This window comes from Anolis carolinensis, chromosome 2, assembly GCF_035594765.1.
Source record: "Anolis carolinensis isolate JA03-04 chromosome 2, rAnoCar3.1.pri, whole genome shotgun sequence".
NCBI lineage: Eukaryota > Metazoa > Chordata > Lepidosauria > Squamata > Dactyloidae > Anolis > Anolis carolinensis.
Genome location: NC_085842.1, coordinates 294,162,024 through 294,189,200, shown reverse-complemented (window position 1 = coordinate 294,189,200; position 27,177 = coordinate 294,162,024). Strand labels below are relative to the sequence as shown.

Here is a 27,177-nt window from a genome sequence, read left to right as displayed (position 1 = left end):
GAAATTGGTAGCTGGCTTTAGGAGCTTATCCATCATAACCACTCCTCTTACTGGAGATTATTGACCTACCATTGGTGTTTAGGGCCCATTATTACCTCTCAGGTAGAAATGGTACACAGACAATGACCTGAATCTTGTTGCTAGTCCTGCCCAGAATAGACCCATTCAGTTGGTGGGATTTGCCTACATGTTGACTTGCCATTCAGTAATTATTTAATAGACCTAGTCAAGTTTGCCAGCTTATTTGTGACTGCTCTGATTTTGTGAATAGGGGAGAAATTGCAGTGTTTCATCTAACAAGGAATGAATTATCTTAAAATTAGTAAAGTGCCATATTATAGTATAGAAATATAGTATGAATTATATTCCAAAACAACTACTTTATGCTCATTATGTTTTTTGGGTTTAAATTGGTTCATGTTGGGAACCAATCACCTTGGGAACCCTTGTGGGCTGGGAGATGATGCAGAAATGCTTTTATTAAAAAGTAAGTCATTTTGTTTGGCTATTGTTGATATAGTAGGCTATGCTTTAGTGAGCTTTTGTACACTTCAATATATTGCATGCTAGCTCCATTAGCACCATCTGGACAGTTCCAAAATATTGTCATCCCAGTGACAAACATGGCTTCATGCAATCATAAAAGTTGTTTAGAAATGTAGGTGATTGAATGTACTACGCTTTGATTGTTTCTCAGTCAAAGCTACCCTTTGAACCACTGGCAGCCATATCTTGTATTTTATATTTAACTTCTAATCTAACACCTGTTGTGATGTTGTAGGAAAGCCCACTATGTAAATATTGTAAACTAAAGAACACAAGGAAGGTTGTTGGAAGCTGCTTGCTTGTCTCATTTTACTCATACTATTTCCTAACATGATCATGCTTCCAAATTGTTGAAAATATACTACACCTGCTTTGGGGATTCTGGGATCAACAGAATATGTCAACCTTTTGTTGCAGATTTGCATTTGGATTTTTTGCTCGTCACATTTGGCTGCTGCATCTCTCTCCCTGAAAGGCTGTCATTCATTTTTAGCAGATACTGCAATTCTTTGAAGTGTGTAAAAACTCTTCCTTGATGAACAAATGGAGTGTTGCTAAATAGTACTTGTGGATGTCTTCACCATGCTTGTCAGAAATCTGCAACAGCAGTAAGACAGCTGATTTTAAAATTGATATCTTTATATTTAAAAACGTTCAGGCAGTTCCTGATTTATTCATGCCACTCCCTGTGTGCAGTGTCAGGGATATCGTTCCTGCATTGGTTCAGAGTTAAATGTCAGCAGAAAATTGAATCTCTACATTTTCTTGAAAGATATTTTGAATATAATTGTAGAAATAATTAAAAGGCATATTTATGTTCGATGGAGGAAAAGGTAAGCATTACTAGATAAATATAACTGAATTTAACAATTATTTCATCCTATGTGCAGAAAAAATACCTCAATGTGTTTAAACTAAGCCAATTTCTACCTTGTCAGAGATAGATCAGGGCGGACTAAACCTGCTTTTGTTATAAATGGCTAATTCTGACTGTGTAAAATAGAAGGGATTTATTTTAGGATTTTGTTTCATTTTTCTTGAAAGGGCTTAGAAATTCTAGAGTTTTAGGAAGCTGTTGATTTAACTTTCACTTGACTTGTTAAACCTTTTAGAGATCTCCCCCCAAAAGCTCTCTAGAGAGAGAGTTTAAAGTCACAGCCTATCTGCATTTTATTTAGAGATTCTTCAGTTAGAAAACCGACATTTCTTGGACCAATGTTCAAGTAAGCTTGTATTTTAAATTTAATAATCAGGTCATAGCTGAGTGTTCTTTCAGAATCTGCAGGGTAGGTTTAAATTCACAATATATTAAAAAGAGGTGCATCTTTTTGATTGGTAGACCAATTATTTTTGGATTCTTTGCAGATGTAGACCAACATCCTTGTTTAAGTTGTGCAGATATGGTTTTCTTGTAATTTATTTCTGCCAAGCTGTCTGCTTTCTTTCAAAACAAATGCTCTGGTCAGCTCCTTTCAAGAGACTGAAACAGTACTGTGCATGGGTTGCTATTATAGAAGCTTTGACATTGTGGTGGCAGACTGGATCAGGTGGTTTTGCAGGGTAACACTGGCATCCATTTATAGATTTGCATTTCCAGTGCTTTTCTTAAGGTTTAAGGTAATGTGCCTCCATCTGGTTTTGTGTATCCTTTAATAGGTGCTCTCTGGATGTGTATAGTCTTAAATCCTCATTGCAAAGTGGAACAAAAGGCCAGTTGGCTGAAACAGCTGAAAAAATGGAACAGTGTTGATGTTTGTCCCTGGGAGGATGGGAACCATGGAAATGACCTACCCAGCCTAACCAATGCTTTGCCTCAGGGTGCAAATGCAATCCAAGGTGAGCCCTCGGTTAATATCCTCTCTGAAATACATGAAATATAAGTTCATTGTGCACCTTTCTGGTGTGTCGTTTTGCACTAATAGTAATGTTTGATACCCATGCTGCTGCTCCCACATTTAGTAAAAGAATACTTACATTTGCACACTGTCGACACCAGGAGTGAGCAGTTCTGTGTCCCCTCACCCACGCTGGACTTCCAGGTCTCACCAGCTATATCCAGCATGGTCAGTAGTGGTGGATTGTGGGAGTGGTAGTCCACCATTATCTGGAGTATTTCTCGTCTATACTTGCAGTTGCTGAATGTGCAGCTACTGAAAGTGCTTTTGGTTCTTCTTGACCTACTGCATTACTTTATATTAGTCACCTTCTTGGCTTTGTTGTAGGTTGAAATCCAAAACTTTGCTTGCAGAGTATTCTGTTTGGCATTCTTAAGTATTAAATACTCCTTTTCAAGGGCAGTATTCCAGCTAGCAGGGCTACATTGACATTTGTTTGTTGATCACTTGCACCTGTTCTCTAGATGCCCTTCCATTGTAAACAAAGAGCTCAGTATGACATTAACAAGAGCTACGTGTACCTGGTTCTGGGTGTAGTAATGGCATGGATGTGTTTGCGTTGGCAGGCACTTTTCAAGAGTTACTAAGTAAAGTATTATCAACTTTTTACATAGAGCGAATAATATTTTTATTGATGCCTTAAACACATAAAAGAGTTGAATTAGCTTTATCAAGGGAATCTGAAATGACTGGGACTCTGTGGGCTCTTGTTGAATGTTGAGTCTCACATGGAGTAACACACTAAATGCTTTCTAAAGCAATTGGTAGCCGGGTTATATGAGATCATTCAGTACTTAACTCCTTATAGCATTTATTTCATTAGATCTCACACACAGTTTCATTTGTCTGGCTAATCTTTCCTCCTATTTTAGCCACTCTCCCCCAAATATTGATTGCATGAGGATGTCAGCAGTTCTTCTTTTATAGTGCGCTGATAAATTAAAGTCATCACTCCAGAAGGAATGTCTTTATACCATTTTATACAGCTGTGTGACTTGAAGGGGGCACCTTTAAATTCACTGGTAACATTTGCTTCAGTCAATAAAAACAAATCCATAGCCATGCCTCAGTTATGTTAGTTTAAACCTATAACGTCTTAGCCTTACTCTACATGGAAACACCAAAGTAAATCTCTGCCTCTTGGAGAGCATGTCATCATGGCAGTATTGAGAGACAGAGGACTGGAGGGTGGGTGAGAACATGATGTATTGCCATATGATGGAATAAATGCTGAAGTTGTTTGTGGGCTGGACAGATTCCTTGAACAGGTCTCACCGGACAGTATTCACCCGAGCCATTGAGGCCTGCGATCTCCACTGGCAGGACAGCCATTTGCAGCACATTATTAGCAGTGACCTGTATACGAACTACTGTTGCCATGATGATGCTGAAAACTCGCTCTTTGACTCTCATGGGTGGCCCCTCTGGCATGGTGAGTTTCCATGACTCAGTGCTTTGTTTAGTTTCTGTAGCACTGTTTTTTGGGGGAGGGAACACGGGAAGAAGAATGAAAGGTCTGTCAGTAATAACAAGTGGCCTTTCTTCGTTTTAAATTCCTGGTTTCATAGATTTTTATGCACACCCCTTTTGAATGATCTTCTATGATGGGTTTACTGATATCATGCATGCTCTGTTTAATAACTTCCTACACTCCTTCTCTGGAGATTTTAAAATAGAGGCTAAATGACCCTGTTGGGAGGGCTTTGATTGAGTGTTCCTGCATGGCAAAATCGGGGTGGACTGGATGGCCCTTGTGGTCTCTTCTAACTTTATGATTCTACTATTTTATATCCCATTTTCTCTCCCAGAACATGTGCCTACAGCCTGTGCAAGGGTGGATGCTCTGAGATCTCATGGCTATCCCAGAGAAGCACTGCGGCTTGCTATAGCTATTGTTAATACGCTAAGGAGGCAGCAGCAGAAACAGCAGGAAATGTTCCGGTTCCAGAAGAAAGGTGAGTGTGGGCAAGGGGAAGAGGGTATTTATTATTTATTTACAGTATTTATATTCCGCCCTTCTCACCCAGGGCGGATCACATTGCACACATAAAGGCAAACATTCAATGCCATAACATAGAACAGAGACAGACGCAGGCATGGGCTGGCCTCGAACTCACAACCTTTTGGTCAGAGTGATTTGTTGCAGCTGGCTGCTAACCAGCTAACCATCCTGCGCCACAGCCCAGCCCAGTTAAAGGGCACAGCATGGCAAGAAGAGCACTGGAAAGGAGCCAGGTCTAAGCAGATACCACTTGAAAGCCTAACACAGGGCAGTAAATGATTATAGCTGGCAGTGAAAGGTGAAAAAAATGAGAAAGCTTTTTCTGTACCTTCCAGTAAGATAACAATCAGAACATGAATCATATGGCTGGTTTAGAGTTTCTAGGTTTATATTCTCAATGCCGTGCCCCATCTAAATTCAAAGCTAGGATTATGTAAGCACTTACTGATATACTCTGGATACAAAATAATTGGATAGATACTGCATTCTGTATTTCATGTTGAGGTTATAGATATGAAGCTAAGATTTTTCAGGTGGCACCTAAAAATGTAAGGAGTGACTGTGGCAAATGGGTTTTGAAAACATGTATATCGGATAGTTCCTTATCAGAGGTCCAGGGTGTTTTGAATTTAAACTTGAGTGTGCATAATGCGTAAAACAGATGCTGTGGTCAGATTAGTACTGTAGAATGGAATGGGTCTCATTTGTGTTCGTAAAAATGAAAGGTTCTAAAATCTTGTGGCATTATCTGCCATTTATTTTTTTAAGGAAGGAATATGCCAGGATTCCACAGTAAAAAAAACCAAAAACCTTCTTTCTTAAGCAATTTATGTGTGCACATGTCCTTCATTTGAGGTTTGGAAATCTGTTTTGTACTTTGAGAATTTTTCGGCAAGTCTGTGGAAGAATCAAACATGTTTCCATGAAGATTTTTCACTTCTTGTATTACCCACATAAATTTGGAGTGAATTTGGCTCCTACATTGAAAGCCAACCAAATATGCTGCACCAGACGTCTCATGCTTACAGATTTCACCAATAAACAGCTGAAAATTATTCCTTTTCTATAAAAAAAAGCTTCATTAAATTGTGAGTGTAGAAGCTGTCCACAGGATAATTTCTAGGATTTCAATCTCTGCAAAATAATTTCCAAATCATTGTTCATTCTGCCTTTTGTTCTTTTCTGTACCAGCGTTACAACTTCAAAGCTAGATTTTTTTTACTAACTAACATTAACAAACAGCCTTAAAATATCTTGAGCTTCTGATACAAGCAGTATCATGTCCCTTTCATTTACCCTATGAAATAGTGTAGAAAATAGAGATTTGTTTAAAAACTGCAGACGTATCTGTTCTTTGAGGATATTGCTTTAATTCCAAAATAAATTTGAATGTGACTAGCTGCTTATAGATCCATGCTTATAGATCTCTGCTCCACAAAAATTATATTTATCCAGTGAGCTTTGGTAAATAAAATACAGCATTGTAAGTCAGACTGTATCTAGGTTTTTGAGATCCACGGATAAAAAAACTTCAGTCAGTGCCTGTCCGTAGTAACTTACTGTCAAAGCCTCTTCTCACTGATCCATTCATAACACTGTGTTTTCCATCTTCTCTGCTCTTCCCTGTGATGCCAAATATAGGTGCCATCGCTAATTGCCCTTCTGCCAGGATATTACAAGGACATCTCCCAGTTTGTGCTGGCAGGCACTAAAGGAGTGCATATATTTTGCATTGTAGCTTACCTTAGAGTCGCTGAGGTCCCTCCTATTTCCTCATAGAAAATAATAACTTTTTTTCCAAATTAACTGCTTTTAAAGGATTGCCTTGTGAAATATTTTGCTTTGTGTTTCTTTGTTTTGGTGCCACAGGATTAACTCAGTTAAAATAGTTCTTCTTGTTTTTCTCCGCAAGGAAACTAAAATAGATATCTCTTCTCTGCATACCACAACAGTGTTTCCTGTTTATAAACTCAGCAGCAATGACCCCAAAAAGAGTTTGGATAGCTTATTATCAAGAAGTCCTCCATAGACTGTAAGACAAGCACTTTTGCTGCATGGCTTATCATGATAGGCATTGAAAATTGCTTTGTTTTTATTGATGGTCAAAGTTCAGTTGGCTTCTGGTCTTCTTCACCACTAAAGGAAGGCAGATGCAAATAAAGTGTCTTTTTTCGGTTAGGTGAAGTGGTGTTCAAACATTTTGCTTCTTCTGTTTGTCTTGATATTTCTTGCTGAATTAGTCCATTTTGGACCCTCTAGGTCAGTGTTTCCAAACTTTATTTCTTCAGATGTTTGGATGTGATCTCCAAAAATTCCTGGCTGTTGGTCATATTGGCAGAGTTGAAGACCAAATACCTGGAGGATCCAAGTTTGAGAACCACTGCTCTAAATCTGTGCTGTTATATTATCTAATGGGCAGACTCGTAGTTCCATTCCCCCGACTGGGGACACCTGTCTGCTGGCCTCCACCTTAAATAGCAATCCTCTAGATCAGTGGTTCCCAGCCTTTAGTCCTCCAAGTGTTTTGGGCTTCAGCTCCCACAATTCCTAACTGGTAAAATGACTGGGGTTTCTGGGAGTCCAGAACACCTTGGGGGACCAAATGTTGGGAACCACTGCTCTAGATAATGCAGAGCAATCCAGATCTTCGAGAAAAGGAATTCCTTCTGTCTGGAAGATCTAGATTCAGTTCTCTGCTCATTCATGATTGTTCACTGGTGGTGGATAACTTGTTACAATCTTTTGTTTTGTTGTCTGAAAAGCCAGAATGAATAGGATGAATGTTTTGAAAAAACCCACAAAATGTTGTGAATATTAAAGCTACCGTGCCATCAGTAAGGCCATGTGCTTTGTTTTCTGTTTCCCCTAAAACAGAACTTCTCCATAAAGGAGTAACCTCTATAACTAACTTGGAAGGCTGGGTTGGGCATCCCTTGGATCCAATTGGCACCCTTTTCAGTAGTCTTATGGAAGCATGCAGAGTGGATGATGAGAGCTTCCATGTGTTCTCTGACTTCTCAGGTAAGATGTGACTATAAGCATGTGTGTGTGTGTGTGTGTGTGTGTGTGTGTGTGTGTGTTAGAAGGGGGACTTAATTGTATTTTTTCTGTGACTATTAACTAACAAACTAATTTTAGAAACATTTTGAGAAATCATGCTTAAACTACAATATTTCTTGATTTAACCCTTTAGAACAGTGGTTCTCAACCTGTGCGTCCCCAGGTGTTTTGGCTTATAACTCTCAGAAATCCCAGCCAAAATACCATCTGTTAGGATTTCTGGGAGTTGAAGGCCAAATCATCTGGGGACTCCCCAGGTTGAGAACCACTGCTTAGGTGAAAATTCTTGTGAAGTGGGTGGATTTTATGTTGTGATTGTTGTTGTTTTACTATCAGAATATAGAACCTTGCCTGATAACAGGTCAGGCTATTGGTTCAAGTAGCTCAACTTTCCTTCCAAAGTCCAATTAATTTGGACTTCAACTTCCACAATTCCTTCCCATGGATCATGTAATCTGTGGTGCATAGAAAATAATAACCTTGTTAATGTCTGCTGCGACTGGCAACAACTTTAAGGACTCAGGTTTTCAGTTGTGTCTACTCCCGATGTTTGATTAATTGGAGATTCCAAGGATTTAATCTGGGATTTTTGCATGCTATGTTATTGTAATTTGCGGTTGGTGTTGTTGTTAGCAGTATTAATGCTAATACTTAACACTTGTATGGCACTTTCAAAGAACTAACACTGTTGCAGTTTTCATAATAAGTCTATAAAAACAGTGGTATTATCCCCATGCTACAGATGGCAGTGAGATTAAGAGACAGAAGTTTGCATAAGACTATTGATGTTTTTATATCATAGATGGGATTTAGATAGAAGCATTATGAATGCTGATTGGAATACTATTGCTAAACCTCTCTTTCAGTTCTAACTGCTGCAGACTTCTCTGTCCTTTCATTTGAATTACAAGTAAACATTAGCAAAAATTGGGAAAATTGTTGTGAAATGTTGTAAGAAAGTTTCAAATATACAAACATGATATGTATGACGTTAGTTACATTACTTTAGTGGCTTGATGGTTTTTCTTTTACTACTTTTTTCCAGAGAACATAGGTCAGTGCAGATCTCTGGAATATTACCACCTGCCTGCCCACAAATTCTTAGAAGAAGGGGAATCTTTCCTGACGCTAGCCGTTGAAGTGGCATTGATAGGACTGGGGCAGCAACGGATAATGCCCGATGGCTTGTATGCCCAAGAGAAAGTTTGTCGGAATGAGGAACAGCTGATTTCCAAGCTGCAGGAAATAGAACTGGATGACACCCTGGTGAAAATTTTCCAAAAGCAAGCAGTCTTCCTATTAGAAGGTAGTTGACCAGTAAAAAATAACCACTTTAGAAAATAGTTTCTAATTAAAAAAGAAAAAAGACCAAGTAATCCTTTGGGAATTATCTTCTCTGGTAATTATCAGGCTCTTAGGAATGTAATAGCTGTTTATAGATCTTCCATCAGCTTTCAATCTAATGTCATGATATCGATGCACAGTCTTACCTAGACAGCATGCATTAAAATGTTTGGGTTTTTTTGTGTGTGCTGTGACAAAGTCAAGTTGACTTGAAATGCTATATCACTCTGGTAGGAAGTTCATAAACACATCTCTTTCCAGTTAAATTATAGCCCACAGGTATACAAAAAGAGTCCCTGGGGTCATCCCATTGTCCTTCGGGAGCAGCCATTTGCTTTTTAAATAGCTTACCCCTCATACATTGTTTGACATAAAATACATAATTTTTTCCAAATCTAGAACTGTATTCCCAGCCACTTTTTGTTTTTAGTTGCTCATGTGGCCCAAGAGGGACAGAAATTTGGCCCCCAAGCTTGCCACAGTTGCTCCCCCCTCTCCTCACTATTCAGGTATTCTCTATAAGAGTTAAACATATGAGGATGAGAGCATGCTAGCCCCATCCTTCCACCATCACTTTGGTCCCGTGACAAGTCAGCAACAGAGAAACTCTTGTATATGTGGTACCCCTTCATATGATTTGGATCATACATTTTCCAGGGTTTTGACTTGTGTGAAGAGGCTCCATTGATAGAAGGTGCTCTCCTTTTGAAACCCATCACTTTTTCCTTAAGCAAAGCAACAGCAGAGGAGACAGGGTTAGCATGCTCCCTTCCCTCCTCATATGTTTATTGAATCCTGGTATAAAATCTTTGGTTGCCAGACTTTTGTAGATACAAAATTGTAAATTAAGATTTAAAATAACCATTCTGTTGACCCACTTGTGATCACACATTGTATACATGGTGAAGTAATGCCTAAAATTCATTTTGTTAGAGAATTCACATGTGTAAAAAAGTCAAACTGGCATCATATATACTTGTGCCAGAAACTTTGCAAGAGAAGAACAGAAATGCACTGTCGCATCATGAGTCAATTGTGAATAATCAGAACACATTAGAACAAAGAGAATGCATCTGCTTTGTACTATGAACCTTTTGGGGCTCAGTTGCCCTTGAATAATTGACCCATAATCATAGCTAGTTTGTACTTGTTTTACAGAGGCTGCCTGGATGTGCACAAATGTTGCCTAAACATCTTCCTAACAGTGTTATCCTCATGGCCTATTTTCATGACTACTAAAGTTATTAGTTTTTATTGAAATAATCTTCAAGTCGTTACAACTGACATTGTAGATGTATCCATGCCCCTGATAGCACAGATTCCTCAACTGGAGGTCTAGAATTTCTGAGTGCTGAAATACCTATCTGGCTTTGTCCCTTTTTCATCTCCAAATAGGGAGAGTAAAGTTGCAAAATAAAAATCATCCTCCTTAACATTTCCCACATAACTTAGCATGTAAGGTGAAAATCTTTGCTGTTATTTATGACTAGAGATCGGAAGTTGCAGTAGAGATAACTCTGTTCAACATTGTCCCTCCCAGTTGAGAACAAGCAGCCTATGTGGGGCTGATTGTGGAATTCACATGTTTATCTCCCCATTTCCCCACCCTGTTACAGACTGCATTGAAACTGCTCATGGCACTAAAACTGTCTGAGCCTTTATGATTAAACAATAAACATCTGAGTGAGTGAAGTTTGTGAGGCTGTATCAGTCCATGCCATATCAGGCCATACCCTGTAATTCATACCTCAATAGCAGAGCATATGTATAGTTTCTGAGTTGTACTTCCCTGTGTCTTCAGCTAGAGAAACTCTGCTGGTAGGTCTCAGAAATATCTGAAAGAACCACTTGTCATGATGCTTTAAAACCTACCCAGTTACCAAATATAAACAGAGAAACACACTACTTCCATACTTATCTCACCTCCACCACCATCTCATGACAACAGACGCACATGTTCAATGGCTTAATTACTTCTGAGGGCAGTAAGGATGGTGTTTCAGGTAGGCTAGCTTAATGACATGACACAACTGAAATGCTTCCAAGCCTGTGCTTACTCCCACTTTGTTGGAAATATGAACCACTTCTGGGCAGACAAGGACAAAGGCAGTTTTCACAACAGCATCACACAAAATGCACAGACTGAAAGTAGCTTCAGTACCAGCATGTAGCAAAGCTTCACTTCCTAGTAACAGAATTTTAAAGACTCCTAAAAATGATAAATGGTTTCTTAAAAAACTTCCTTGGTCTATAATTTCTAGCAAATGTTACTTAAATTCTGGGCTCTTTGAAAAGCTATAGCCAAGCCACCTTATTTGCTTCAACAAGATATATTTATCACCACCATTTTCTTTTAGTACTGCAAATTACTTAGAGGACCCCCTCACCAGAGAGCTTATTTCTCTTCACTGTGAGTGCTTTTTTTGACAAGGATTATTACAATATTTCTGGATAACTTTCAGTGTCTTTTTTATTTTATTTACCGTAAAACTACATCACTATTTATAAAGCTTTCCTCTCCCCTCCCTTTTTTTCCTCTCCTCTTCCCTAATAGCTGGACCTTATAGCGGTCTGGGTGAAATCATCCATCGAGAGAGTGTTCCAATGCACACATTTGCCAAGTACCTTTTCACCTCTCTCCTACCTCATGATGCTGAACTAGCATACAAAACTGCACTGAGAGCAATGCGGTACGTGTCATTAAAACTCATTTAGAAAGAAAGCAAAAACTCGAGCCACAGCATAAGGTCATCAGGGAAAGGCCTTGCTCCAGGCACCTTGTCCTTCAGAGGTGCAAAGGATGGTGACAAGGAGCAAGACCTTTTCTGTGGTGGCATCCCGTGTTGTGAACTCCCATCTCCAAAGGGGCTTGCCAGGTAAGCTCCTTTGACTTTTAGAAGGCTGGCAAATAAATTCTGTTTTTAGGAAGGCATCTGAGCCTGATAGCTATATCATATACTGATCATACCGTATATTTGACTTTATAAACATATCTTTAATTGGTTGTGACAACATTTATTTATTTTCAGTTATTTATTAATTGTGTTTAAATATTTTTGAGCAAGTCCTGAGAACTGTTTGATGGTATGTAAGTTTCATGAATGAGAAAACAGTAAATATAAAGATCATTCACAGAGTAGTGGTTTTTGAATGCTTCATTGGAACCAAGGCTGTCATATGATTTAATACACCAGTGTTTACATATGGTCTGTACATCACATGAAGTAACCTCAACGTCTTTTCTTCTAACTTCTCTGAATACTAATGCAAGCCCCATGTACCGAATTGGTAATTAATATATATATATACATATATTTTGTATATAAACCTTCTGATGCAAGCGGTTCAAAGCTAATCTTTTAATCTCAGTTTGTAATGCACCAATAAATAACACTTACAAGAATTGCCTTTGCAATTGTCTCTGTTTCAAGTTGCACACAGAAATGCCTGAAAAATAATGGCACCTTGCAGCTCTAGCCATTCAGTGGACAGGCCTGTGAAACCCTCTGTTGTGTTTATCATTGTTGGTAGTAAATCTCAGAATTTTAATCTGTTTAGTCTGTTCTGCAGGGCTGTTTAATTCCCCAAACCTTTTTGGCTTCTCATAGCTATATTCCTCTTTCAGGGGAGGGAGAAATTGTAATCTTCATGTTAGATCTATGCTGCTGCATGATCCAACTCAATTCCTTTGTCTGTCTCATTACCAGGCATCCTTGGGCATACAGGAATAGAAAATTGGAAATAAACAAGGTGTGTCATGGCATTTTAAAAAGCTGATAGCTGCCCATTGCTTTCAGTGCTAGGAAACTAGCCCTGTCCCAAGGGGGTTTGAGTCTAAACTGAGGTTTACTTATTTAGGCAGCTTTGAACACAACCGGGATAGCTGTATTATGAAAGAAGCCCCCTGACATGATCCAAGAATGCCATGGGTGGATGAAATGGGTCCTCTCAGTACTGCCCTTTTATTTGGTCTGAGGAATTCTCCATTAGACCTAAGGTACCTGAAGACAGAAGCATGGTCTATAATTTAGATAAAGACTCCTAGAACTCAATATATGCCCAGTTTGCATACACCCACACATGCAGACACACAGTCTAAAATCCTGTGATCAGGCTGTCCAATTTCAGTGCAAAGAAAAGAAGAGGCTTTTCAGCTTATATATATTGTGCAGCTTCAGCAAAATGTACATAATTTGTCTTTATCCTGAAATTTAAAGACTTCTTTTGTGTAAACTTTTCTAATATATATTAGGAACGCTCTGCTACCAAACGGAAGTTGTCTTACTCAGAATCTAGGTCTCTTAGCTGGCATTTCTCACTCAGGCCTTCCCATATTTCACCACATGTGGGCTAGAAAACTTTGTTAAAGGAAAAATTAAAAAGTAGAGACTTTTCAAAAAGTAAGGTTATTGTGTTTGTTGCCCTTTATTGTGCTGCTTTGGAATCACAGCTTGCATCCAGTCTGTAAATGCTTGGGCTTTTGTACCAGTCTTTCTTTCTTCGGGTCTTTCCTCATTACATACATGGATTCTATGCTGTCTTCTCAACCTCCAAGAGTGGGGATGAGCAAAGTGAGGCTTCTGAGCCTTTCTGTCTAGGGGTCAAAATATACCCAAAAGGCTTTTTCATCTGTAAATGCCCTCTAGAAAGTGTGATGGCCATTTTCAACACTCACTCCTGGGCCAATTTAGGAGAGAAGCCTTTTATAAAATAGTAAGTCGCCATGAATTGACTTCTGTTCCCTTCCGGTTGTTAGGAAAATGACACTTCTCGCACTAAAATGGCTCTGGGAACTCCTAAAACATTGTGAAAATATGCCCTAGAATATCTTGTGGGCACCAAGGAAGGTCCCTGAGGGATGTGACCCTCCAAGTTCTATTGGCTAATGTGGCCCCCTATCCTTTAACAGAATAACAGGTTTTGGCAGGAGTTTCACTAAAACTGCACAGGTCCCAAGAGAAGCTTTAATTCATTTGAAGGGGAGAAGTACGCCTTTGAAATGCAGTCAGACAGAAGTGATGTATGGGAAGAATACCTTTAATGGGCCAGACTTTACATTTAGGCATCTTGGTTCACTTTCTCGCACCGGTGTCGATTTTTTAAATCGTGTCAGAAGCTAATTGAGAATATACTGTAAGTCGCTTCTGGTATGAGAGAATCTGCTGTCTACAAAGACGTTGCCTAGGGGCGCCTGAACGCGTAACCATTCTGTGAGAAAATTGAGGTTTAAGAGAATGTGGTGCTGCCCCAACTTACTTTGATGCCTCAGAGGTGCACACAAAGGATTCAGGGATATACCTGATCATGCACAACTGCCTGCATTCCAAAAATTAAGCCCCAGCATTTAAATTAAAATAGTTAAAATAGTTAAGCATACTGGAAATCTCATGCTAAGCACTGTGTTGTTTTATTGTGTTTTCCAAAGTTTTGTTCTCATTGGCAAACTTGGTTAGATTAGTATCAGTGTGAGTGATCAAAGCATGAAGTAAGCAAAATATGTATGCCTAGCTGATTGTAAAAACAAAATCTTTTTATGGTCTGCTCAGTGATCCAAATACATGATGAAGCATGCATTACCTAACACGACCGAGCATGGCAAAAAGAGTCAGTCCTCTTTTTTTAAACTTCATAAACAATTTTTAAAAACCGTACATGTTGAGTGAAATCAGATTTGTCCCTCCACAAATAGAAAGGCTTCTTTTGTTTGAGGAGATCACCAGGATCTAGTGGAGCTTTCCAGTTGGTAAATATGCAGCCTTTCTGATATTTTGACTGCAATTTCCATCAGCTTCTTAATGAAGATAATCAGCAGTGAGCCGTGGTTCTTGAAGGTGACACATTTTTCATGCCTACACTAAAGGAAGAGAACAAAACTATCATTTTCTTTAATTCCCCTTGCAGTCTCATATCCACTTCTTACACTTCCCATAGATCCACCATGGAAACACTAGAGGCTGAGAATTATAAATATCCCTAAATACTCTCATGATTCCAGTAGATGAAACTATGATAGTTAAAACTGAAGGCATAGCTTGTATCTATGTAATGTGAAAGGGTCCCATATGTACAATAGAAAGAATGTTAACCTTAGCCATGAGATAGCAATCATTAGATCATAACAGTCCTTAATTCTGCACTTAGTGGACCGAAAGCAGACACTTTAGCAGTTGATTCTCAGTTCTATAATTCGGAGACCAGAAATATATCCATCAGATTTCTGTAAAAACAGAAAGCCAAAATTTTATTGGCTATATCTAGAGCTTCTATTATTATTTCAGCAGTTTTGGGACCTAATTTAGACTTTTTTTAGATTGAGTTGCTCTGTTGTACTGAAGGGACAGGTTTGGAATCAAGATAACTTTGACATGTCTGTTTGTTTTGCTACACTGTCTGAGTCACAGTTTGTCTACTTTGTGGAAAAGTGACCTAGTCATTCAAAACTGGAAAAGTTGTAGCTGTTTTTCACATCTTCAGGATTTTGTTTTAACCAAAGCTCTGTGGCAGAATTCAGAGCTTCTGCTGACAGACTCAGATGGCCTGTATTGATTTCAACGGAGAAGCCAGAATCCTCACACACAGGTTTCTACATGTTAATGTTTCTTTTCTAGCTGCCCTTCAGTTGCTTGTTAACCTTTCAAGCAGTGAGAGAATACTGAATCATCATGGTAGTGAGTTCATGTACAAAAACAAAAATGCATAGTTCTATTTTCATTCAAGTAGATTACAGTGTAGTCCTTTCTAATAATAGGTCTGTAGTAGGAAGGCGAAATAACTTGGTAACTTATCAGCTTAGGGCAAACTATTTCTGTTACAGCTGTTAACCTTTCCAGCCACTATCTATATGTAGGTTTGCCTTAATTCTCACTTTCCATGTTGCATAGGATTATTTTAGAAAGTGGTTTTATGATTGCAAGCACAAAAATAATACTGTCTCCTGAATGGCTTTTGGAGTGATGCTTGCATATATTAGATTTTTCCTGTTTTGCATTCCACCCCTTAAATAATTACTAGTGTGATATTGCTGGAGGCAGGAGGGAAAATTCAGTCCCTTCTTCATGGTGAAGTGAAATATTACCTGTGGGACTGAGAGCTTGTTCGTTTACAATTAATATTCTATGTGCTTAAAATAGAGTTGGGCAAATCAACCAGTTTGAATGTTTCCTGTACTCAAACACTTTAAAGCTAATGTGCTTTTCATCCCAATTGTAAAGTTTGTCAATTTTGGTAAACCTCTCAAAAACAAACTGAAATGCAATTCTCATTCACAGCTTGGAGAAGATCATACTTGACTTCCTTGATGTTTAGTTGTTAACGATGAAAAGTCTTTCAGGGGAAAAAGAGGTGCCAAATCTAAATTAGCATGACTGATCTGAATAGATTTGGATTACGAATAAACAGCATTCACCCATTATCATAATTGGGAACCAGTGTTTTGATAAGTTCAAGATTCTTTTCATTTTCAGTCTCTTTTTTTTTTGCAAAGTTTTGACACCAAATACATAAATATTTTTCTCTAGGTTTTTTCAAACAAACAAAAAATCCTGAAATGCAGAAAAATAGAAATTGTGCAAAATATTTTCATAATTATGTCCATTGGAGAGTTTACCTTTATAAATTCTAATAACACAAAAATAAAATATATCTCAAATCCAAACTTTTACTTCAAAACAGAAATGTAAAATGTCTAGGAATTTTGAAGCCTTTGACAAGTCCTATGGGGAATGGCTTAGGTAGCCAGCTATGTTTAACTTGAAGAAAATAAGGCTGAGATGAGACATGATAGCCATGTTTAAAAGGATGTCACACTTTAAAGTATTCAATCATTGGCCCTTCATATCCATGGATTCTACAGATTGAAAATGTCTTTTAAAAATCCAAAGAACAACCCCAAACTTTGATTTTGCCATTTTGCATAAGGGAAACCATTTTATTATGTTATTAAATATAATGGAATTTAAGCCCTCATGGATTTTGGTATCCACAGCAGGTCCTGGAAACAAACCCCAGAGATATCAAAACAATCCCCAACACACAATCTTTAAATATTAGCAATGGAGCTTGCATTTAGTTCAGTGGCCACAATTTTTATTCAAAGAACATTGATGTTGAGGTTCAAAGACTTAGAGAAGGGAACGTTTTCATGAGCTTAAATAAGTTTCTCACATTAGTATGTTTCTGTATGTGTGTAGACTAGACAAATATTTTTGATGCAATGCTGGAGATAAATAGACAGTTGAGAAGCAAAAGGAAATAAAAGCTTATTATGTAAAGCCCACGTGATTATAAGGCATTGTGTAGGTGTCTTATAATAACAATATGCTTATCCAAATAACATGCTCATTTACAATACAGATTATTACCTTTGAATATTGGATTGAGGACTTTCTAGCAAATTGACTGTACCAGTATTTTATAAAGTTACGAAAGGAAAGAAGGAAGGAAGGAAGGTCAGAAGCTCATGTCCTGTTTAGTATTTATGAGATTGTAAGACAAATGTGTGACCTCATGGCTTCATTAATGCCCAAACATTGTGAACACAAAATCTGCATACCTTTCACTTGGAGTTCTGCCTATCTTAAGAAGTGAGGTTTTGGAATGTGTGCGTGGGATAACACTGGCAAAGATAGTTAACAATGCCAGAGTTTCAAAATTCCAAAAATAAAATATTGCATAACATGTATATAAAAAAGTTGTATCTTCTGATTTTTTCTAGTAGAAACTTTCCCCCAAATTCTGCATTAGATAAAAATGTTGGCCTGCTTTTAATTTCTTCCTTTGTTGACACTTTTGATACACAGTTACTCATGTCTTATAAAAGTTCCAGTTTTCCTAATTATGTTAAGGGGTTTCCACTGGTCTTTGCAGAAGAAAACAAGATTCCCACAAGTGAAGCAGTTCCTTTGCCAAGCCTATGATCTTGTTCAGAAGCATAGAAATTTGCAAGTTTGAGGGTGAACACTGGGTTTGTAATCTCCCTCCCACTTCTTTCCCATGGGGAAGAGAAGGAGATCACAAGCCTTTCTGCTTTTGAAGTAGCCACCGTGTCCTCAGATGTGCCTGCCTACTTGGTCAGTGGGGGAGATTTGTGTTCAAACAGTGGTTTGTTAAGACAAACCAGGGTCATCAAGCCATGAGTTGGTCCTGGTTTGTTTTAATTGTAGGAATTGTGGGGTTTTTTCTGATGTAACTTGAAACTGTATTCACTTCAAACGTCCAAGCATTTGATTTCTGCAATACTACAAAGGGAGAAAACAGGGAAGGCATATTCCTAATTCTGATGCTGGGAAACCAATTTAATGTTTCTGAATTTTGTAATATTTATGGCTTTAATTATAAAAGCAAGTAAAGTATATGCTTCTTATTTACAGGTTACTAGTATTGGAATCCACAGCCCCATCGGGAGATATGTCTCGCCCGCATCACATTGCATCAGTTGTTCCAAACCGGTATCCCCGATGGTTCACCCTCAGTCACATTGAATCTCAGCAGTGTGAGTTGGCATCAACTATGCTAACTGCAGCCAAAGGTACAGTACTGGTGGTTAAGCAAATGCCTATTTTTACTTGACTGTACAGTTGAGTTCCTATTAGCCTTTAATAATGGTTTAGTGTTCTGTCAGATTGCTTCATACTCAAGTCACCTTGTTTCTTTGAACCAGTTTTCCTCCAGCTGGTTCGTTTTAGATGTTTTGGACTTCAGTTTCCATGATACTTTAACTGAGATTTAGCTGAGAATTGCAGTCCATATTGTGTGAGCAGGCCACATACTCATCAACTCCCCCATCCCCTTAGGTACAAATGCCAGGAAATCAGACTATCTTGTTTCTGTTTTTAAGTGACCACATTGTTATGTCTGGGTCTATACAAACTTCAGGGGTCCTAAATATGCTTCAGGAAAACAAATTCATAAACCAAGATTTCTGGTCATTTGGTAGACTATGGTTTATGAAGTCACATTGGTTCTCTAAACTAGTCTTCCCCAAAGCTGCTGCTGTCCAGATGAACGCTCATTGTTGGTCATTTTGTTGGGGCTGATGTAGAAATTGTAGTCCAGAAAACCCTGGAAAGCATTAAGTAGTCTCTCGTCCATTGAGATTTATTGTTTGGGTATAATACTATACTGTGATTAGGTAGAAGCTTTTGATCACTTTATAGCAATGTTCACAGAAGAGTGAACATTGGGTGAGTGCATGAGGACAAGCATCACATATGTAATACAAAACCAAAGTTGTTTAATATTGTGTCCAAACCAAACTGTTGTATATTGAAAAGGTGGTTGTTCAGGTGGATGTATTTTGTGATTAGTTGTAAAAACGGGTCCATATGTATCACTTGTTATTTATAGGGGTAACTTCTTCAGTTCATGTTTATAGTAGGCTTGTTTTTGTTGCATAGATGTATGCATTCAGAAATTGAAAGCTTGGATCTAGCAGATATGGATATGTTATTTCTAGACTCCCAGAATTTCTCAGCCTGTATGGACACTATTCCATTCCGAAAACATAACTTATCTAGCCCCTGGGATCTTAAACAGTGAGGATTTTAGTGTCTATTTACTGAGTATCTCCTGCAAAATTCTGTTGTCAACCTTTCTGTTTCTCAGATTTGCATTTCTGAAATTTTTGCTGGCCCTAATCATGACAACGCTACACTGTTCTTGTGCTTATGCAGTTTTTTAATCTGATTGCGGCAGGTGATGTTCGAAGGCTTGAAACAGTGTTAGAATCTATCCAGAAAAACATTCACTCCTCATCACACATCTTCAAGCTGGCGCAGGATGCATTTAAAATAGCAACAATTATGGATACTCTGCCAGATATCACCCTTCTGAAAGTCTCTCTGGAGCTGGGTCTTCAGGTATTTCATTTTCTTTACTTAACACATTGTTAATGTTACAGCAAGAAATAGTAAACCTTTGGATAAATCTTGTATACACATAGAAACTTGATATAGCAACTTTGAAGTGTGAGTTTTCTCTTCCAATCCAGGGCAAAGGAGATCCTGACATTATATTGTTGTACAAGATGGTAGGGCAGAGGGAGTGCACAATAGGGGTGGATGTGCCCTCAGAATCCCTCTTACTGCTGACAGAAAGGCAGGAGAAAGTCGGTGTGATTTGTGCTTTGCATGTTGGACTGACTTAGTTCTGGGAGACCGGTGTTTGATTTGGGTAAACTTAGGTTTCTCTCTCAGCCTCAGTAGAAGGCAAGAACAAACCCGCTCTGAATAAATCCTGCCAAGAAAACCCTATCTTAGAGTCACCAGAAATAAGAAACGATTTGAAGGCACACAACAAGAATGATGGCTGGGGAGGGGCCAGAGAATGTGTCATAACATTTCGGCAGGTTCATAGGCAGGAAGGTGAACCCAAGCTATTCTTCTAGAATAGGTTATGGTCCATATTTCAGCTGAAAATAAGAGTTTAAAAAAACAAGAGTTAAAACGCAAACATAAGCTATGCACAGTTTTTCAGTAGTGTTGCTTGATGGAAATACTTGTTTTGATCCTTCTGCAGTAGTCCTTCTTAATGTGTTGGGGAAGGTTTCCATCCAAACCATTGACGGTTTTGCTGGGCATTTCTACTGTCAATGCTTGGCATGGCTTTTGTGTTGGAAGAATGTTCCAACCTTTTTCCCTGTAAGCAAACATCTAAACAATGAAAGAAACCCAATTAAGACAGTGCCAAAAGGAAGTAGATGCTGTGGGAACTACTGCATGAAGTAACAGTTTTAGTCCCGTCCCCTTTCTTTCACCCAGCAGCTCAGTTGTATTGCCTGCTTTGTTTTCCTAATACAGGAATGAGAATAACACAGTTCCCATCGTTTCTCACAATAGGCTATGCTGCCTAGGGCCTTCTGGATGTTGAAGTCGTGTAATATTTAGAAGGTTACATAATTACCAACACTGCCCTAATGGATAGCAGAAATTAATAGGAAATGAGCATAGGGTAAAATTAGGGTTTCAGCCTATTTTTCATGAATCTGTTGGGTGCAATGAGGTCATTTAAAGGAAGTACACACACTGAAGAAAGATAGCAGAGAGCAGGAGCAGGCAAAAGTACTGCCCACCAGATTTTGTTGATCTGCGGTATCCATCAGTACTAGCCAGTATAGCCATGATGGGGAGGGGGCAGAGTTATAATCTAGCAATAGCCAGGATTCTAACTGCAGCATAGCCCCCTCCTTTTTTGTTTAATGTTGTTACTTGTCATAATGTCTTGGGATAGGCTTACTATGACTGTAAACAATTTCAGCTGTTTGTGGTTGATCTGCTTCATCAGAAGGCACAGTGCTACTTGTCTTCTAGAAATTTATAACTTGAAAAATATCTTAAGATTCTATTTATTATTTTTTACCTAGGTGATGCGTATGACATTATCAACATTGAATTGGCGGAGGCGGGAGATGGTGAGGTGGTTAGTAACATGTGCAACAGAAGTAGGTATGTGCTGCCCTTGATTTCCCAAAGATTGCTGATTTAACTTGTGTTCTGACATAATATGCCCACTTCTGGTATGTAGGAATTGATGCAGCATCCAAGACCCATCGTTAAAATTTTTCTCTTTCAGTTGCATATCAAACAGTTACATTGATGTTTTGAATTTCCTGCCTTTACGATAATGTTGCATCAAATCGGTGCACCATATATTAACATCTTTCTCCTACTTTAATGCCATCCTAAGCATTTTAGGAGGTGAAGAAACTCCCAAAATCAAAGCTAGGGAAGAGAGTCCATTCAGCCCAAAGATCAGCACTTTATCACTAGAACACTAATTTATTTGCAGCAGTTGAAAAAAATCCCCTTATATTAGATTTCCTCAACTCAGTGTTCTCTGGATTATTGGACTATAGTGCCTATCATCCCCAACCAGTAACACCTTGATCACAATAGAATCTGCATGTTTTATTTTTACACATTTAGAGGCTGTCAGATGGGAGAAGATGACTTATAAGAACTGACATTAGGAATTAGGGCTGGGGAGGGTATCCCCTTCCTCCTATGTGTGGAGAAAATAATTACATGCTTTAATAGTTTGGGCCATTGTCAGTTAACACAAAAATACTTTAAATAAAATAACTGAAGGGGAGTTCTCTGTCAGATCAGTCAAATTAAATAGCTGTGTTTTCAGGAACTACATGTTTTCTGACATGTTGCATTGATCATGTACATCTCTTTGTAACAAAAATCCAATCTTTCTGTAGCTGCTGAAAACACCTTTTAGTGCTTTAGTTCCCAAAACTAATTAGTCAGAAACTTTGCCCATAGTATTAGCCCCTGTTAATTATGGAGTTCTTTGTTTCTCCTCTTACTAACATGTGTAGCTGCTATTGTTAAACCAGATGCTCTAAATTACTTTGCCACCATCACTGCAAAAACTCTATTTTGTTCTTGTGGTTGCATTTTACATCTATCAAATAACTAAAAAGGACAAAGTACTAAAGGTACAAAGTACAAAGTACTAAAAAGGACAAATTCCTTCACCTTGCATCAAGTGATTGTCACCATAAAATTTATATCTTCTTTTAAAAATAGTACCTTTCCCTTGGATAAGATCTTTTAAGAACACACTTAGATTGTGTTCTAGAGATTAGAGGACAAAGATATTGTTTCACTCAGTTCACAATAGACTAGCAAATTGCTTATTTTTTATATTCTGCAGTACATTAGCATATATATGTATAGCTTCCATAAGGAAGTTGTAATGTCATGCAAAAATCACCTCTGAGACTAAGGCAAGTTTATAAAATGAGGGGCATGTTTGTTTATGTAAATGAACGTCAGGCGTTGAGTGCCTGATCTCAGTGCCTGGCACAGGGTAAAGGGATAGATGTGTATGCATCCACATAGTACAGCAGGGCCCAACTGAGTAAAATAAAGACCTCTGGGTGTGGTTAGATGAGCACACAGATGTGTGCAAATTACTTCAAGCAATAATGAGGCACTCAAAATGCCTATAAGCTTCAATTTATGGAGCCCATCAGTCATTGTTCACCCTTGCAAGAGCAACAAAAGGGTACTAAAGAAACCTGCACATTTCAGATAGGGAAGCTGGTAGTGATTATAGATGAGGGCATTTCCTTAAGGGCAAGGATGCCTGTTTTTCTACCAGTGCAATATAGGGTTCTTTTGTGAAAAGATATTAATTCCTTAGGAAGAAACTAGTATCTGCTGGGGTTTATATTGAACAGACAAGCCCACCCACCCATACGTTTCAGGAGCAGGTTGTTTGCATAAATGATGCAAGATGTATTGTGACAATATCTATATTGGAGTCTTTCATCCATAACCTTTCTGGCATTCAAGGGAGGCCTGGCATTAACGTAAATGGAGTCTGGATTGAAGGAGTAATGTGATGATAAACTAGATTCAGATCCGGCCCAAGATAATTTTCAAGTGTAAGCGAATAGAAATTTTGGTCCCCCCCCCCCCCCACACACACACACACACCAAACCACATGAACGGGCCAGCAGAGCATTGGATAAGCAAAAATGTTGGATAATATGAAGGGCAAGTGTGAATAACTGCAGTTGATCACCTTGATTAGCATAGAATAGCCTTGCTAGACATGGTTATGGTTATTGAGCATTATTCCTAGCAGTGCAATAATTGAGGACTTTTTAAGTATTGACCACTGGACTGATTCTGGACTATGATTTTGAACTTATGTGGTTGTAATTGATGTTTTTAGTAGTTTTTGTTTTAATGTTTGAGTTTAATTGTCATTATATTATTGGAATTTGTATGTCGGCCATCGAATTGTGAGGCCACCCTGAGTCCTCTTCGAGTGAGAAGGGCGGGACAGAAGTATGGGAAATAAATAAATAAATAAATAAATAAATAAATAAAATCAGGACAGTAAAAAAAGAACACTCAAAAACAGGGGAATTCCAAACATGAAACAATCAGGGCCAGCTAACACCTCTCAACAAAGATATACAAACCCCACTTGCTTAGTTTCCAACAGACCTCACAACCTCTGAGGATGCCTGCCATAGATGTGGCCCTCCTCTGGACACTTTCCAGCATTATTTGGCAGAGAAGGAGAAAGAATTTGGGCCCTTCCACACAGCTCTATAACCCAGGATATCAAGGTAGGATAACCCAGATTACCTGCTTTGAAAATGCAGTCCTTACTGCCATACATCCCAGTTCAAAGCAGGTAATGTGGGTTATTTGTTTGAAGCCATTCTTCCACATTCTAGTCTCCAAGGCAGAAGATAACAAGCTTGCTCCCTCCTCCCTATGACTGCCTCTCACATAATTATACATGATGAGGAAATTCCCAGCTTGATTTCGTCCCCACAGGCTATATGATTATGTGGGATGCAGGACTTCTTTGGGGTCAGAAACACCGTTTCCCGCCAAAGGGAAGGGGATGGGGTCTCAGAAACATAATGAGGCAACATAACACATGGGCAAGTAGGAACACATAAACAGAAACACTGAGCTTTTAGGGCAATTTTATATACATGAGAGATGTATTTTCCCACAGTACCCTAGCAAGCCAGACTCCTTGGCACATAAATCCTGGGGGACTCTAAAGAGAGGGATGAAGGAAGGAATGTCCCCAAGTTTGGGAAGGCGCGGGGCCAGGATGGCCCCGATAGAGGGAAAAGATGAACTGATTGCAAAAGAGCAATTTAATATATAACATTTAATATATAACATATAATTAAAATTATTAAATTGCATTATTATCAGTATTATATCGTAATAATAAATAAATAAAGTTTTATTATTGTTATTCTTAGAAGATAAAGGGAAAAGATGAATGATTACAAAGAGCGAATAACTATAAGTTCCGGATTGCTATTGTTACAGGGCAGTCAGTGGCTCCCAGAGAGAGCACCAGACTCAGAACCAGGAGGCTGCGAGTTCGAATCCCACTCAGGGACAAAAATGTCAAAATCAGCTGGAAAAAGGCATGGAGGGTACGGGGCACACGGAGAGCTGCCAAGGCACATGTTTTGCCCGAGAGCGCCCCCCGTTGACGTGCGCCCAACTCGGAGGCGTAATTGGCGTGCCATGTTGGACCAGCCCTGACTAGATTGGGACAAAGCATGCAAACAGCTCTTCCCTTTTTTAAAAACAAAAAAATCAATTATCTTCTGGAACTCTTATCTGTCACCACAATTTAAACCTGGTTCAGCAGGGTTCATATCTTAGTCTTTCACTTAGGCCTTTAGAATTTGCACTAACAGATTTACAGAGATGGTGGGTGCCATGCATTTGGGCACATTATAGTATTGACTGGATTGAATCGAGCGAATGACATTACAAAACCATTTAACTGTTTCTTTTAGAAGATGAAACACACATGTGGATGACAGGCTAACATGATGTTTTCTCAAAGTGTGATTCGTCTCCTTATTTTCCCATATGCCTCCTTTTTTAAAAAAGGTTGTTGTGTATGCCCCAGTGTGGATCCATTCAATCTTAAGCAGGGCTCTGTGCTTTCTAATACAAACAGACAGACACATGCATGTACATACTTCCTTAATTTTCATAGATCCTGTTTCTACAGACTCGACTTGAAGCACCAAATAACAAATAGCAATTGTATGACTTCTGATATATTACATTTACTCAAGTATAATGCACCACAGAATGTAATACATATCTCAATTTTGAAGATGCACATTACAAAATATGGATTTTCTCTTGAATGTAATGTGCTCAACAGCACAGGCATAGCGTATCAGGGAGGCGGGCAGATTGAATGAGGCAATTTGGGAAGCTATGCCCCTCCATAAGGCTGAGTCTGCACATGATTCCCAACTGGCCTCATTCACATAGCCTTCAAAACTGATAGGGGGAAGGGGGTTGAAGGCCTTCTGAAGGAGTTTAGTTGGGACCCGCATGGGACTGAGCCTAGGAGGGTGGGAGGGAGAAGGGCCCTGAGGGCTGTCCAGGAGAAAGGACCTGTCGTTAAGCAGCAAGAATGACTGGGTTGTCAGCTGAGCATGCCTCTTCCTTCTCCGGGCAACACAGGATCTTGTGGTTGTCGCTGTCACCAGGAAAAGCTTCTTTGAGTGGGGCGGGGTATGTGTACACGATTTTAATTCTCCTTCAAATCTAATGCACACCATATTTAGCAATGTAATTTATCCAAAAAAGGTGAGCATTAGACTTGAGTAAATATGGTATTACCAGGTGTTATCAGCACATTTCTAAATGTATCTTTATAAACATCAGGGCTGTTACATTGCTTTTAAAAGAAAAGAAAAGAAAAGAAAAGAAAAGAAAAGCTGGCATTTCTGGGTTCTGTAGTTAGTAGTTTGGTGCTGTACTTATGTGGAACACATACTTGATCTTCTACAAAATGTTAAGTAATGAAACCAGAAGCCTGCCCGGTTTCATTGCTTATTCTAGGCTCACATTTGGGTCCATCTTGGTGACAGATATGTTTCTATACCTCACAGGTGTTTACGCACTGGATAGCATCATGCAAAGCTGGTTTACACTCTTCACTCCAACTGAGGCGACTAGTATTGTTGCTACCACCGTGATGTCCAACAGCACCATTGTCCGCTTGCATCTGGACTGCCACCAGCAGGAGAAACTGGCCAGCAGTGCTAGGACGCTTGCTCTGCAGTGTGCGATGAAGGATCCTCAGAACTGTGCCCTCTCTGCACTTACCTTATGTGAAAAGGACCATATAGCTTTTGAGACTGCTTACCAAATCGTTCTTGATGCTGCTGCAACCGGCATGAGTTATACGCAGCTGTTCACTATAGCACGTTATATGGAACATCGTGGTTATCCCATGCGGGCCTACAAGCTTGCCACGTTGGCCATGACGCATCTCAACCTGAGTTACAATCAGGACACACACCCTGCCATTAATGATGTTCTGTGGGCATGCGCTCTTAGCCATTCCCTTGGCAAAAATGAACTTGCGGCGATTATACCTCTGGTTGTCAAAAGTGTCAAATGCGCAACAGTACTGTCGGACATCTTGCGTAGATGTACTTTGACCACTCCAGGAATGGTGGGACTCCATGGAAGGAGGAACTCTGGGAAACTCATGTCATTGGACAAAGCCCCACTGAGGCAACTCCTGGATGCCACAATTGGAGCGTATATTAATACCACACATTCTCGACTCACGCACATCAGTCCACGGCATTACAGCGAGTTCATAGAGTTCCTGAGTAAGGCCCGAGAGACCTTCCTAATGGCACACGATGGACACATTCAGTTTACACAGTTCATTGACAACCTAAAACAAATTTACAAAGGCAAAAAGAAACTGATGATGTTGGTTCGTGAACGGTTTGGTTGACAAAAACAATGTGTGACTGGCGTGATGGGGTGGGGGGTGGGAGA

The 27,177-nt window shown here is 39.1% G+C and overlaps 1 protein-coding gene across 1 annotated transcript in view; it reads left to right on the top strand.

The window, feature by feature from the left end:
* The window catches only part of zswim6 (zinc finger SWIM-type containing 6), a 106,184-nt gene that overhangs the window by 76,924 nt on the left and 2,083 nt on the right, over positions 1 to 27,177 (top strand). Inside the window, exons 5-14 of the mRNA XM_008102861.3 lie at positions 2,203 to 2,382; positions 3,697 to 3,873; positions 4,250 to 4,396; positions 7,318 to 7,464; positions 8,549 to 8,809; positions 11,402 to 11,537; positions 18,216 to 18,373; positions 19,540 to 19,703; positions 21,206 to 21,287; positions 26,271 to 27,177. The exon at positions 26,271 to 27,177 is cut by the window's right edge and continues 2,083 nt beyond it. Of these exons, the coding sequence (XP_008101068.2) occupies positions 2,203 to 2,382; positions 3,697 to 3,873; positions 4,250 to 4,396; positions 7,318 to 7,464; positions 8,549 to 8,809; positions 11,402 to 11,537; positions 18,216 to 18,373; positions 19,540 to 19,703; positions 21,206 to 21,287; positions 26,271 to 27,133 (2,315 nt within the window). The 3' untranslated portion in view covers positions 27,134 to 27,177. The remainder of the gene's footprint in view (positions 1 to 2,202; positions 2,383 to 3,696; positions 3,874 to 4,249; positions 4,397 to 7,317; positions 7,465 to 8,548; positions 8,810 to 11,401; positions 11,538 to 18,215; positions 18,374 to 19,539; positions 19,704 to 21,205; positions 21,288 to 26,270) is intronic.